The sequence below is a fragment of the Equus caballus genome, chromosome 10 (genome assembly GCF_041296265.1).
Source record: "Equus caballus isolate H_3958 breed thoroughbred chromosome 10, TB-T2T, whole genome shotgun sequence".
Classification (NCBI taxonomy): domain Eukaryota; kingdom Metazoa; phylum Chordata; class Mammalia; order Perissodactyla; family Equidae; genus Equus; species Equus caballus.
In genome coordinates this window covers 8,699,851-8,712,838 of record NC_091693.1, presented here as the reverse complement: position 1 = coordinate 8,712,838, position 12,988 = coordinate 8,699,851, and the positions used below count along the sequence as shown (strand labels likewise).

The window sequence follows — 12,988 nt, the reverse complement described above, 5'->3', positions numbered from 1 at the left end:
TTTGACCCTTGGGACCAAGGTCATGTAGAGGAGGAAAGTAATTCTTTTTTCCTCTGCCTCTCTTGGGTTCATTGGCTGGAACCCTGCAGATTAGACTGACAAAAGACTAATTAACAAGAAAAATAAACAAGTTTATTAACATGTCCATCATGCATACACATGGCAGGACTCAGTGATGAGTAACTCAAAGGGATGGTTAGAACTTGGGCTCATATAGCGTCTTAGTGAAAGAACAATAACTTTTTAGAGAAGTGACAAGACAAAGGAAAAGGATTTTGAGTTTCTAGGACAGCAAATTGTGGGAAGGTAAATATATGGGGGAACTAATGGAAGATGGGGGCTAGTTAGGTAAGATTCCTCTGGGGCCCGTCTCTAGGCTCATAAGGGTCTAGAGTTGTCTGGTGATTAACTTCTATTCCCCCTGGTAGAGAGGGGATGGGGAACACCTTTACAAATTTATGGTCTGCTTTTAGAGCTTCTCTTGTGTCTGCTTTTTTTTTTTGGTGAGGAAGATCGTCCCTGAGCTAATGTCTGTGCCAGTCTTCCTCTATTTTGTATATGGGATGCCACCACAGCATGGCTAGATGAGCAGTGTGTAGGTCTGTGCCCGGGATCCAAATCCACAAATCCCGGGCCACCAAAGCAGTGTGTGTGAACTTAACCACTATGCCACTGGGCTGGCCCCTCTTGTGTTTGCTTCTTAATTGCCTTCAGCTCAAAGTAATCCTGATGCCAAAGTGGCATATTTTGGAGTGGCATACTTTGCTACCCTTCCTTTACAGTCCAAAGTAGGGTCTAGAAATCTCCAGCTCCCTCGGGGAAGCCTTTTTTTTTTTTTTATTGAGTTATTGATAGGTTACAATCTTGTGAAATTTCAATTGTACATTAATGTTTGTCAGTCATGTTGCAGGTGCACCACTTCACCCTTTGTGCCCACCCCCCACCCCACCTTTCCCCTGGTATCCACTAAACTGTTCTTGGTCCATAATTTTAAATTCCTCATATGAGTCGAGTCATACACAGATTATCCTTCTCTCGCTGGCTTATTTCACTTAACATAATTCTCTCAAGGTCCATCCATGTTATTGCAAATGGAATGATTTTGTTCTGTTTTGCAGCTGAGTAGTATTCCATTGTATATATGTACCACATCTTCTTTATCCATTCGTCTGTTGCTGGACCCTTAGGTTGCTTCCACGTCTTGGCTATTGTAAACAGTGCTGCAATAAACATTGGGGTGCACAGGACTTTTGGGATTGCTGACTTCAAGCTCTTGGGATAAATACCCAGTAGTGGGATGGCTGGATCGTATGGTAGTTCTATTTTTAGTTTTTTGAGGAATCTCCATACTGTTTTCCATAGTGGCTGCACCAGTTTGCATTTCCACCAGCAGTGTATGAGGGTTCCTTTTTCTCCGCAACCTCTCCAACATTTGTTGCTATTAGTTTTAGATATTTTTGTCATTCTAACGGGTGTAAGGTGATATCTTAGTGTAGTTTTGATTTGCATTTCTCGGGGAAGCCTTTTGATCCCCACTGTGAGCAAGGTGGACTCCTGGATGAGCAGGGGTGTGTTTTGTGTTTAAGGCATTTGTGGCGTTCAGGGATGTGGCCGTGGACTTCACCCAGGAGGAGTGGAGGTTGTTGAGCCCTGCTCAGAGGACCCTGCACAGGGAAGTGATGCTGGAGACCTACAGCCACCTGGTCTCACTGGGTAAGGATGGCTTCCCTTAGCGCTTAAAATCCGCCCACAGGGTATTTTCTACATGTTACAAGGAAAGGCTGCCCACCAAGCAGCTTTGTCTTAGTGTTGGGCTTAAAAACAATAATTTACCTTTTTCCTCGGGTTAAATCAGGATTTAGTGTAGTGAAAGGAGGTAGATTTATTCATGTTGTGTATGACACTCTGCATTTTCAGGCCTCTTTCCCAAGGCTGGGGCTCTCTATTTTAGCTTGCTCCAAACCCAGGAGATTGTCATTGACCAAGTGTTAATGTGCAGTTTTTCTGATTGGACTCCCCTTTTCTTACTCAACCCTCCTAGAGAGTTCACTATTCATAGGTCTTTTGTACCACCCTCTGGGTTTCCCTCCCCATTTTGGCTCTGAGTTCTGGAATGGCCCCTTGAGCCATAACCTAGAGTTCCCTTGTTTTCTTTCCCTATGAGCAGAAATTCCACTTTCCAAACCAAAACTCATTTCTCAGCTGGAGCAAGGGGACGAGCCCTGGATAGAGGAGAGACAATGTCGGCTGGGCCTCTGTCCAGGTGAGTGTGACACGGGGCGGACGGGACTTTGCAGCTTGGCACACAGGGAAGGAGGAGGCATCTCTTGGGTCCTGGGAGGAAGCTCTTCTTCAGGCCTTCCTGGGCCCCAGTAAGGCTGCCTGGCGTGACCTCCCTTCCAGAATATCATCTCCAGGTGAGGGAGGGGCCTTCCCGGTTTCCTTGTCTCTCTGCTCCACCTGGGAGCCTCCCTTCCTCTCACTTGGCTTGCCTTCTCCATCATGCTTGGTCGTTCCTCACTTACGGGCTTTCTCTCCTCTTAATCTTAAAAACTGCACCTACCCCATGAGCATTAGACACTTTCCATTTTCTCTTCGGCTAAGCGTAGTTTGATTATCTCCACCTTTCTAATTCCTATAATTAAAAAATTTATTACTCAATAATTAAGATTACAGAAAGCTATGAATAATAAGAAAATGCATACTCATGTACCAACATCCCAGCTTAAAAAATAAAACATTACCTAAACAGTCGAAGCTTCCGTCTCCTCTTCCCAGACTCTATCTGAAACCTCCCCACCTCCCTGCCCAAAGGGACTGTTTTTCAAAACTAGGGATCTATAATTCCCATTCATGGCTTTTTGCTTTAGTTCATAAATCCCTCAACTATCTATAGTGTTGTTTGGCATATTTTTAAACTGTATATCAGTGTCATCATACCATGTGTATCTTTCTGTAGTTTGCTCTCCACTGACACTAAGTTTGTAAGATTTATTCATGTTGATATATGTTGTATAGCATTTATTGTATGATATACATACCTATAATATAGTTCATTTATCCATTCTATTTTGTTGGACATGGATGTTTTTACCAGTTTTGGCTATTAAAGAATGCAGCTGTGAACATTCTCACACCTGTGCCCTTAGGTGTGTCAGCACCTGTTTCTCTAAGCTACATACCTAAGAGTAGAGTAGCTGAGTCCAAGAGCGCGTACTTGTTCAGTCTGACTAGGTAATGCCAAAGTGTTCCCCGCAGTCGCCACATTAGTTTGTTAGGGCCGCTGCAACGAAGACTCTAGTTTTTGACCATCTTTTGGGGGTGAAATGCCTCTCACAGTAGTTTTAATTTGATTGGCATTGAGCTTGAGCGTCTTTTGATATGTTCGTAGGTTGACTGGCATTGATGTTTCCTCTCCTATGAATTGCCTGTTCAAACCTTTTCCCGGCTTTTCTTTTTCTTGTTCATTTGCAGAAATTTTTCAACAAGTCTTGGGAATGAATTCTTTGTCAGTTACATGCGTTATGTCTTTCTTCTGCCAGTCTGTGATCTATTTGCTCTTTAAAAAGTTGTTTAACTTTGAAGTAATTTGTCTCAATTTGTAAAAATAATGTAGAAAGTTCCCATCTATTCTTCCCGCAGCTTTCTCCAATTACATCTTATATAAGCATAGCACCTTTCAAAACCAGGCAGTTGACATTGGTACAGTGCTATTAAGTAAACTACAGACCTCATTCGGATTCAGATTTCATCAGTTTTTACGTGTGCTTCGTTGTTGTTGTTCTATAGTACTATGAAATTTTGTCACATACGTAGACTCGTGTAACCACCACCACCACATTAAGCGTACGGAGTGTTCCATCACTGCACAGAAAATCCTTCCTGCTGTCCTCCCCCCAACCTTAACCCCTGGCAACCACTGATCTGTTTCCCGTCAGTAAAAGTTTTTTATTTCAAGAGTGTTATAAAAGTTGCCCACTGTGTAAATGGCCTTTCATAGTAATTTTATAAATTTTAATGTTGGGGTTGGATTTGTCAATCTTTTTTTGTATGGTGTTTTTGCGTGTGTGTCTGATTTAAGAATTCCTTTCGTCAAGATCATAAAGACATTATTTAGATTTTCTTCTATAAATTCAAAAATATTTTGCTTTTTACACTTAGGTCTTTAATCTCTCTGGAATGGATTTTGTTAAGTCTTGGGAGATATGGATCTAGTTTTATATATTTCTAAATGCATAGCCATCAGATTTGGTACCATTCATTGAATAATTCCTCATTTTCCTAAAATGACACTTCTCTCATATTTTGGATTTCAGTACACGCACGGATTAATTTCTGGCCTCTCTGTTCTGTTCCATTGTTGTGTTTGCGTACCCTTGCACCAATGTCACACAGTTTTAATTTACCACAGCTTTACAATGTCTTCCTGTCTGGCAGGTCAAGTCCTCTCATTTTTTTCTTCACGATGTCTTAGTTAGTTGTAGCCCACTGATGTTTTACAATCAGCTTGTCAGATTTCATAAAATAGCCTATCAGGATTTTGTGGTAATTACATTGAATTTATTAATTAATATACATATATTGATATTTTAATTAATTTGAAGAGCACTGACATCTTTTACGGCATTGTCTTTCTGTTATATGGTGTCTGCTCTCACTTATTTATTAATGCGTCTCCATTACTAACAGAACTTCATTACTTACAAAACTTTTGCTAAGTTTTATAATTTTCTGTAAATGGACATTTTTCTTTAAATTTATACATAGGCTTATTTTTTGTTGTTTTGAGTTATATTTTTAAAAGCTAAATGTGTATAACTGTTTTTCATTGACATGTATAACTAAAATGTCCCACTATAACGATCGTCTATGGTATATCCAGCAGCATGGCTGAATGGTTTTATTAATCCAATGGTTTGTCTTACTCTTTGGTGTTTAATTTCTAGTTCTTTGGTGTTTATCATATAATTTATGATTCTGTCTTTAATGTTTCATACGTAGAATACTATTTCATCTATATATTTTTGCCTTCCCTTTTTTCTTTCTCACTCTTGTCAAAAGTCTGTTAAACTTATTAATCTTTTCAAAAAGCAACTTTCGGCTTTGTTGATCATGTCTATTGTATGTATTGTGACTGAACTTATATTTAATATTCCCTTCCTCTTCTTACTTTGGGCTTATTTTGCTATTCTTTTGCTAATTTTTTGAGATGAATGTTTAACAGTATTACTTGTCAGCCTTCTGTCTTTTTTCATATGAGGATTTAAGACTCTAAATTTCCTTCTATTCTTAACTCATACCTGCAGCTTCTGTTGCAGCTCTGAATCCTCTCTGGCACCTTGACCCAGTCAGGATATGCCGTTTCAGCACTATTTTTCCACTGCTGTAGTTGTGTGTGTTGGGAGTGCTCTTGGGCAAGAGAGTCACAAATGAAATTCTTATCCCTTCCCATTGTTTGTTTGTTGCTGCTGAGGAAGATTAGTCCTGAGCTAACATCTGTTGCCAATCTTCCTCTTTTTTTGCTTGAGGAAGATTGGCCCTGAGCTAACATCTGTGCCAGTCTTCCTCTATTTTATATGTGGGTTGCCGCCACAGCATGGCTGACGAGTGGTGTAGGTCCGCACCTAGGATCCAAACCTGCGAACCCAGGCCGCCAAAGCGGAGTGCACCAAGCTTAACCACTAGGCCATGGGGCTGGCCCCTCCATTGCACTTTTTTGAACATAAACTCTCTCCTCCCACCAGCCTCTGGTTGCTTTTGAGTGTTTCTCAGTGCCTTTAAATAGCTGTTTGTTGTATTTTATCCAGTTTTATTATTGTTTTCTGCCGGGATTCTTGTGACCAATTCAGTCTGCTGCCATTTTCAGAAGTAGGCTTCATCCTTTTATTTTTGACTCGATATTTGGAAATTATTTCAAAATTACAGAAAATTTTCAAAAATAAAATTAAAGAACACCTTTATATCCTCTGCACACACACACACGTGTATATACGTGTGTGTAAATATATATGGCATGTGATTATTATAAAATGGCATCATGAAATCACCTGCTAATATTTTACCCAATTTGCTTCATCATTTGCTTGTGTTCTCCTGTGTGCATGCTCTCTCTTCTCTTTCCCTCTCTCAATATGTACGTGTATATATTTATGTATATGTTTATGTATATATATGTGTGTGTATACGTAGGTTCATATGTGGATGTTTGTTAAAAGGTTTTCTAAGAATGGCGATAATCTCTCATGTGACCGTAGTACAGTAATCAATCTCAGTAAATTTAACTTTGATACAGTAATTTTATCTAATAATACCTCATATTATAATTTTGTCGGTAGACAGAATAATATCTTTTTTCCTCTCTAGAACGTGATCCAGTCCAGGTTTAGGTGGTGCATTTACATGTCGTGTCTGTTTAGTCTCCCTCAATGTAGGCCATTTCCATAACCTTCCTTTGTCTTCTATGACATTGACATTTTAGAAGTATAAAGTTCCACAGGTGCTGCTTTTTTAACAACTTCTTTGAGGTGTGATTTGTATACTATGAAATCTACTTATTTTCAGTGGTAGTTCATTTATTTTTAGTAAACTTTTAGAGTTGTATGATCATCACTTCCATCCAACTGTAGAACATTCCGTCACTCCAGAAAGTTCCCTTGTGCCCATTTGCATCTATCCCTCCTCCCATCTGAGCTCCAGGAAACCACTGATCTGCTGGCTGTATAGATTTGCTGTTTCTGGACATTTTATATAAATGGTATCATAAATATATAATCTTTTGTAACTGGCTTCCTTCATTTAGCGGAATGTTTCCGAGGTTCATCCATGTTGCCATGTGTATCAGTAATTCATTCCTTTTTATTGCAATATGATATTTTATGTATGGATATGCATTTTGGTTGCGCATTCACAGGTTGATAGATGTTTGGACAGTGTCCACTTTTTGGCTCTTGTGAGTAGTGCTAAGAATAGTCATGTACCAGTCTTGATGTGGACATATGTTTTCATTTCTCTTGGGTAGTTAATTTCTGGATTTTATGATATGTTTAACCTTTTAAGAAACTACAAAATTGTTTTCCAAAGTGGCTGTATGTTTCTTTTTTTTAAGATTTTTCTTTTTCCTTTTTCTCCAAAAGCCCCTCGGTACATAGTTGTGTATTTTCGGTTGTGGTCCTTCTAGTTGTGGCATGTGGGACGCCGCCTCAGCGTGGTTTTATGAGCGGTGTCATGTCCACGCCCAGGATTCGAACCCGCGAAACCCTGGGCCACTGAAACAGAGCGTGTGAACTTAACCACTCGGCCACGGGGCTGGCCCCTTGTATGTTTCTATTTTACATTTCTATTTTCTATTTTTGCATTTTCTGTTACCACTGTATTAGGGTTTAATTTTCTCTGCATCCTTGACAACCCTTGTCATCGTCTCTAATTTTGATTATAGACATCCTACTGGGTGTGTAGCGGTATTCCATTGTGGTTTTAATTTACGTTTCCCTAATGACTAGTGATGTTGAGCTTTTTAGGTGCTTATTAACCATTTGCATATCTTCTTTGGTGGAATAGCTATTCAATTCTTTTGCCCATTTTTAAATTGAACTGTTTGTCTTCTTTTTGAGTTGTAAGAGTTTTTCATATATTCTAGACAGAAGTCCTATATCAGATATAGGATTTTCACATATTTTTAACTCTATGAAGTGAAGTTTCAGAAAAGAGACAAGTCTGTAGCTTGTCTTTTCATTCTCTTAATAGTGTCTTTTCAAGCATAAAAGTTTTAAATTTTGATGATATACAATTTAACAATTTTTTTAATGGGCTGTGCTTTTGGTGGTGTAACTAAGAACTTTTTGCTTAGCCAGGGTTATGAAGATTTTCATCTAGAAGTTTTATACTTTTAGCTTTTACATTTAGAGCTGTGATCCATGTTGAGTTAATTTTTGTGTATCGTATGAGACGAAAGTCTAAATTCGTTTTCTTGCATATGAATATTCAATTGTCCTGGCACTGTTTGTTAAAAATAGAATGCTTTCCCCCATTGAATTGTCTTGGCATCTTTGCAGAAAATCAGTTAAAAAAATTTTTAAGTGTACTATTTTAATTCTCTTGATTTTTTAATTCTTCTTCTTTTTTTTTAGAGTTATTTTCTTACCACTGCTCTAGGAATTAAAATATGCATCTTAATTTATCACAATCTACTTCTAATTAGTAAGATAATTATATATATATGTTATAAAGCCCACAGTATAGTGTTATAGTTATTGCTTTTTGTAATAATCTTATGCATTTTAGAGAAATTAAGAAAATAAAAGAGAAAAATATACATATGTTGTCTTATGTATTTACCAGTTTCAGTAGTCCTCATTTCTTCCTGTGGATTTGAATTAGTGTCTGATGTCATTTCTTGTCAGCCTGAAGGACTTGTTTATTATTTCATGTTAGCAATGGATACTCTGAGTACTTGTTACTCTGTGAATATCTTTATATCAGTTTCATTTTTGAAGGATAGTTTTGTGAGATTAGAATTCTTCATTCATAGTTTTTTTGCCTTTATTTCAGCACTTTAACTATGTCATTCCACTGCCTTCTGGTCTCCATTGTCTCTGATGAGAAGTTAGCACTAATCATATTGTTTTCACCCTAAATGTGTGGAGTCATTTTTCCTTTACTGCCTTCAAGATTTTCTGTTTGTCTTTTTTTCTGATGGTCAACAGTTTGATGTGTCTAACTAGGGATCTCTATGTTTATCTTGGGGATTGTTGAGCTTCTTGGACCTGTAGATTAATGTTTTTCATCAAATTTCGGACTTTTTAGCCACTATTTCTTCAGGTATTTTTCTGCTCTTTTCACTCTGTCTTCTCCTTCCTGAGTTCCCATTACACGTGAGTTGGTTTGCCTGATGGTGTCCCACAGGTTTCTGGGGCTCTTTGTTTTTCTTCAATCTTTCACGCTGTCCTTCAGTTTAGGTAATTTCTATTGATCTTTCTTCAGCTTCACTGGTTCTGTTACAAACTCAAATGTGCTATTCTAGCTCTCTGGTAACGCTGTAACTTCAGTTATTTTACTTTTTAATTCCAGAATTTCTTTTTTGTTTCCTTTTAATAGTTTCTATTCTTTATTGAAATTCTTTATTTTTTAAGTTATCCTACTTTCCTTTAATTTTTTACACATTGTTTTCTTTACTTCTTTGAATACATTCCTAGTATCGGCTTTGAAGTCTCCCCCCCCACCACCACCACTCCAGTAAATCAACATTGGGATTCACTCAGCAACAGTTTCTATGGCTGCATTTTTTCCTGAGTGTGAGTCACTCTTTCCTGTTTCTTTGAAAACAAGATATTTTAGATATTATATTGTAGCCCTTCTAGTATCTGATTGTATTTCCTGCCTGTGTATTGTTGTTGTGATCTTTGTTTAGTAACTTTTTTAGACTAAATATGTGGAATATATTTCCTCTGTGAAGATGATGTTTCTCCTTGATTTTTTATTTTATTCTTCTGTTTGTATTTAATCCTGGCTTCCTAGATTTCAACCTTGTATCTGCAGAGCTTAGTGGTCTGCAAAAATTGGCTATAGGTTATATTCAAATACTTTGAGCCAGTAAGGCTTCCTACCTTTGCCAATGGATAAGTGCATGAGCTGGGGAGTGCATTCAATGTTCCAGTAGTTTTCAAGTCTTTTCTGGCCTTTTACTTTCCAGTTATCCCTCTCATTTTTCCTCTGGACCTGGTTGCAGCCTCTCTGTCAGGCAGGGGTATGTGCAGAGCTTGGGCCCCCAGAAGTCTTTCCTGCTTTTGCCAACAGCCTTCCAGTCAGCTAGGGTTGGGTGGGGAGCTTATCAAGCCCCTCTCTGGCTCTCTCACTTGCAGGCTGTCCCTGCTGCATTGCTGGATAGTCTGACAGTCTTTTTTTTTTTTTTTTGTCACAACCAAGACTTCAATCTCAGATAGCAGTCACTGGCCTTCCCTGTTCGTTTACTGCCTAGATCACTGCATTTATTGACAGTTCCACTGGGCATTGGAACTTCCACCCCAAATCAAGTGAGCCCCCTCCCGCAGCAGCAAAACTGATCCTTTCTGGCCTGCCCTGGTATAGCTACCATACCACCCACGCTAGGGGATTAGAAGGGTGAGAGCGGCTCCAGGCAATAATGCCACAGACTCCCACTCTTCTTAACTGAAGTTCACTGTTTTTCATGAATAAACACGTCTCAATTTATTGTATGGTTTTGGTTCATTTCTAGAACCCCTGAAACTTTTTAATCTGTTGGGTAATGTGAAAATACGTCCTTGGTGTGAGTTTTCTACATTTCAATAGGACAAGGGTCAACAAACTTTTTCTATAAAGGGCCGCATAGTAAATATTTTAAGCTTTCCAGGCCACATACAGTCTGTTGCCTTGTCTCCTTTCTTTCTTTTTATTTCAACCCTTTAAAAAGGTGAAAACCGTTTTTAGCTGGCAGGCCATAGAAAAGCAGGTTGCAGGCTCGATTTGGTCCACTGAGCATGTTTGCTAACTCCTGCAATTAGAAAACATAACGCATCAAGTGAAATGAAAAATAGATCTTGAGAAGGATGGCTGGATGGGAAACAGCTTGTGAGGTAAACATATTATGAATGACCAATGGGCAAAGCAAAATGGCCTGGCAGCCCTACCTATGACTACTCTGACTAAAAACATTCTTTCTTCAGCAGGATCAAAGCTAGAAATTCAGCCTTGTCCCTCCTGCCCTCTGGCATTCTCTAGTCGGCAAGCCCTCAGCCAACATGTGTGGCTCAGTCATCTCCCTCAGCTGTTGTCAAGTTTATGTGCAGGAAATCCTCTCCATCCAGGGACACACTATCCAGAAGATCAGAACCAGCAGCAGGAGCAACTCTCTGATTCAACCTGCTCGAGCAACAAAGCAGAAATCCAAGAGAGAGAAGACGACTCCAAGCCTTTGTTTGGGAGAGGAAGCACAAGCAGCGTTTCGAAGGCGTTCTCCAGCCCACGAGAAGAGCAGCCAGTAAGGTCCAAGGAAGACAGCAGAGAGGTGGATATAGGGCCCTGCCCAGCCCAGAGGACAGACTTTGAGGAAACAGACAGAGTATTGCATGGTTTAGAAGTCTCAGGATTTGGAACAATCAAATATAGAGAGTTTGGGCTAGGCTTTATCAAGGAGTCAAACCTGCTCAGCCTCCAGAAGACACACACAGGGGAGATACCTCGAATGTACAGTGAGTGGGGACAAAGCTTTAGCAATATGTCAGTCCTCACCAAAAACCAGAGTATGCGCTCTGGAGAAAAGCCTTATGTGTGCGGGGAGTGTGGACGAGGCTTTACCTGGAAGTCAAACCTCGTCACACACCAGAGGACACACTCAGGGGAGAAACCTTATGTGTGCAAGGAGTGTGGGCGAGGCTTTACCTGGAAATCAAATCTCTTCACACATCAGAGGACACACTCAGGGGTCAGGCCTTATGTGTGCAAGGAATGTGGGCAGAGCTTTAGCCTGAAGTCAAACCTCATCACACACCAGCGGGCACACTCTGGGGAGAAGCCTTATGTGTGCAGGGAGTGTGGGCGAGGCTTTCGCCAGCATTCACACCTCATCAGACACAAGAGGACGCATTCAGGAGAGAAGCCGTATGTGTGCAGGGAGTGTGAGCAAGGCTTTAGCCAGAAGTCACACCTCATTAGACACTTAAGGACACACACAGGAGAGAAGCCTTATGTATGCACAGAATGTGGGCGTCACTTCAGCTGGAAATCAAACCTCAAGACACACCAGAGGACACACTCAGGGGTTAGACCTTACACGTGCCTGGAGTGCGGGCAGCGCTTTAGCCTGAAGTCAAACCTTAACAAGCACCAGAGGTCACACACAGGGGAGAAGCCATTTGTGTGCAGGGAATGCGGGCGAGGCTTTACCCGGAAATCAACCCTCATCACACACCAGAGGACACACTCAGGGGAGAAGCCGTTTGTCTGTGTGGAGTGTGGGCGGGGTTTTAATGATAAGTCAACCCTCATCTCACACCAGAGGACACATTCAGGGGAAAAGCCTTTCATATGCAGGGAGTGTGGTAGAAGGTTCGGCCAGAAGCCAAACCTCTTTAGGCACAAGAGGGCGCACGCAGGTATCCCCTTTGTGTGCAGAGAGTGTGGGCAAGGCTTTTGTGATAAGTTAACGCTCATTACACACCAGAGGGCACACTCGGGGGGGAAGTCTCATGTATGCAGGGAGTGTGGGCAGGGCTTTAGCCGGCAGTCACACCTTGCTAGACACCAGAGGATCCATTCAGGAGAGAAGCCTTATACTTGCAGGAAGTGTGGGCGAGGCTTCAGTCGGAAATCAAACCTCATCAGACATCAGAGGACACACAGGATCGAAACCTCGTGTGTCCAAGGAGTGTAGTGAGACCTTTAGGCAAGAGTCACACTTCATGAGACACCAGAGGTCACTCTCAGGGCCGTGGCTTTAGTAATAAGTCCGCCATTGCCAGACACCAAAGTGGAGACGTCTTATGTGTGATGGGGGTGTTCACGAGGCTGTTAATGGTTAAGAGTCAACATCTGCAATCCGCCTGAAGGAGAATTGCTGTTGCGTTTTCAGGAGCTTTCGGTTCCCTGGTGGGGCTGGTGGTTGTGGAAGGTCTCAGGTAACTTGAGGAAGGGACTACTTCCAAAGAGGTTGAAATTAGGGAACAGACTGTTCCAGTGTCATTCCCCAAGTACACCGGAATAGTCCTTCCACAGTAACCCGGATGTTACAGAAACAACAATACTGGAGCTTGTCTCTAGTGTCCGGCTGACCTTCTGAGGACAGGAGGCTTGACAGAAACCATGACTGATTTAATCTTGCTTCTCCAGAGCATGGCCCAGCAGAGTCAGCTTCAGGGAGAGTTCTGGAAATGGTGAACTCGTGGGGACAGAGAGAGTACGTGGGTAGAAGATTTTATTATACAAAGGCTGACAGGTAAGAAAGGCTGTAACTATCCTAGCTCTAGGTTTGGGGAAG

At 40.8% G+C, this 12,988-nt stretch overlaps 1 protein-coding gene across 1 annotated transcript in view; it reads left to right on the top strand.

Moving 5' to 3' along the window:
• The window catches only part of LOC100052230 (zinc finger protein 850), an 82,631-nt gene extending 70,045 nt beyond the window's left edge, over positions 1–12,586 (top strand). Inside the window, 4 exon segments of the mRNA XM_070225603.1 lie at positions 1,587–1,713; positions 2,168–2,263; positions 10,680–12,351; positions 12,353–12,586. Coding sequence (XP_070081704.1) covers positions 1,587–1,713; positions 2,168–2,263; positions 10,680–12,351; positions 12,353–12,452 — 1,995 coding nt within the window. The 3' untranslated portion in view covers positions 12,453–12,586.
• The last annotated feature ends 402 nt before the right edge of the window (positions 12,587–12,988 follow it).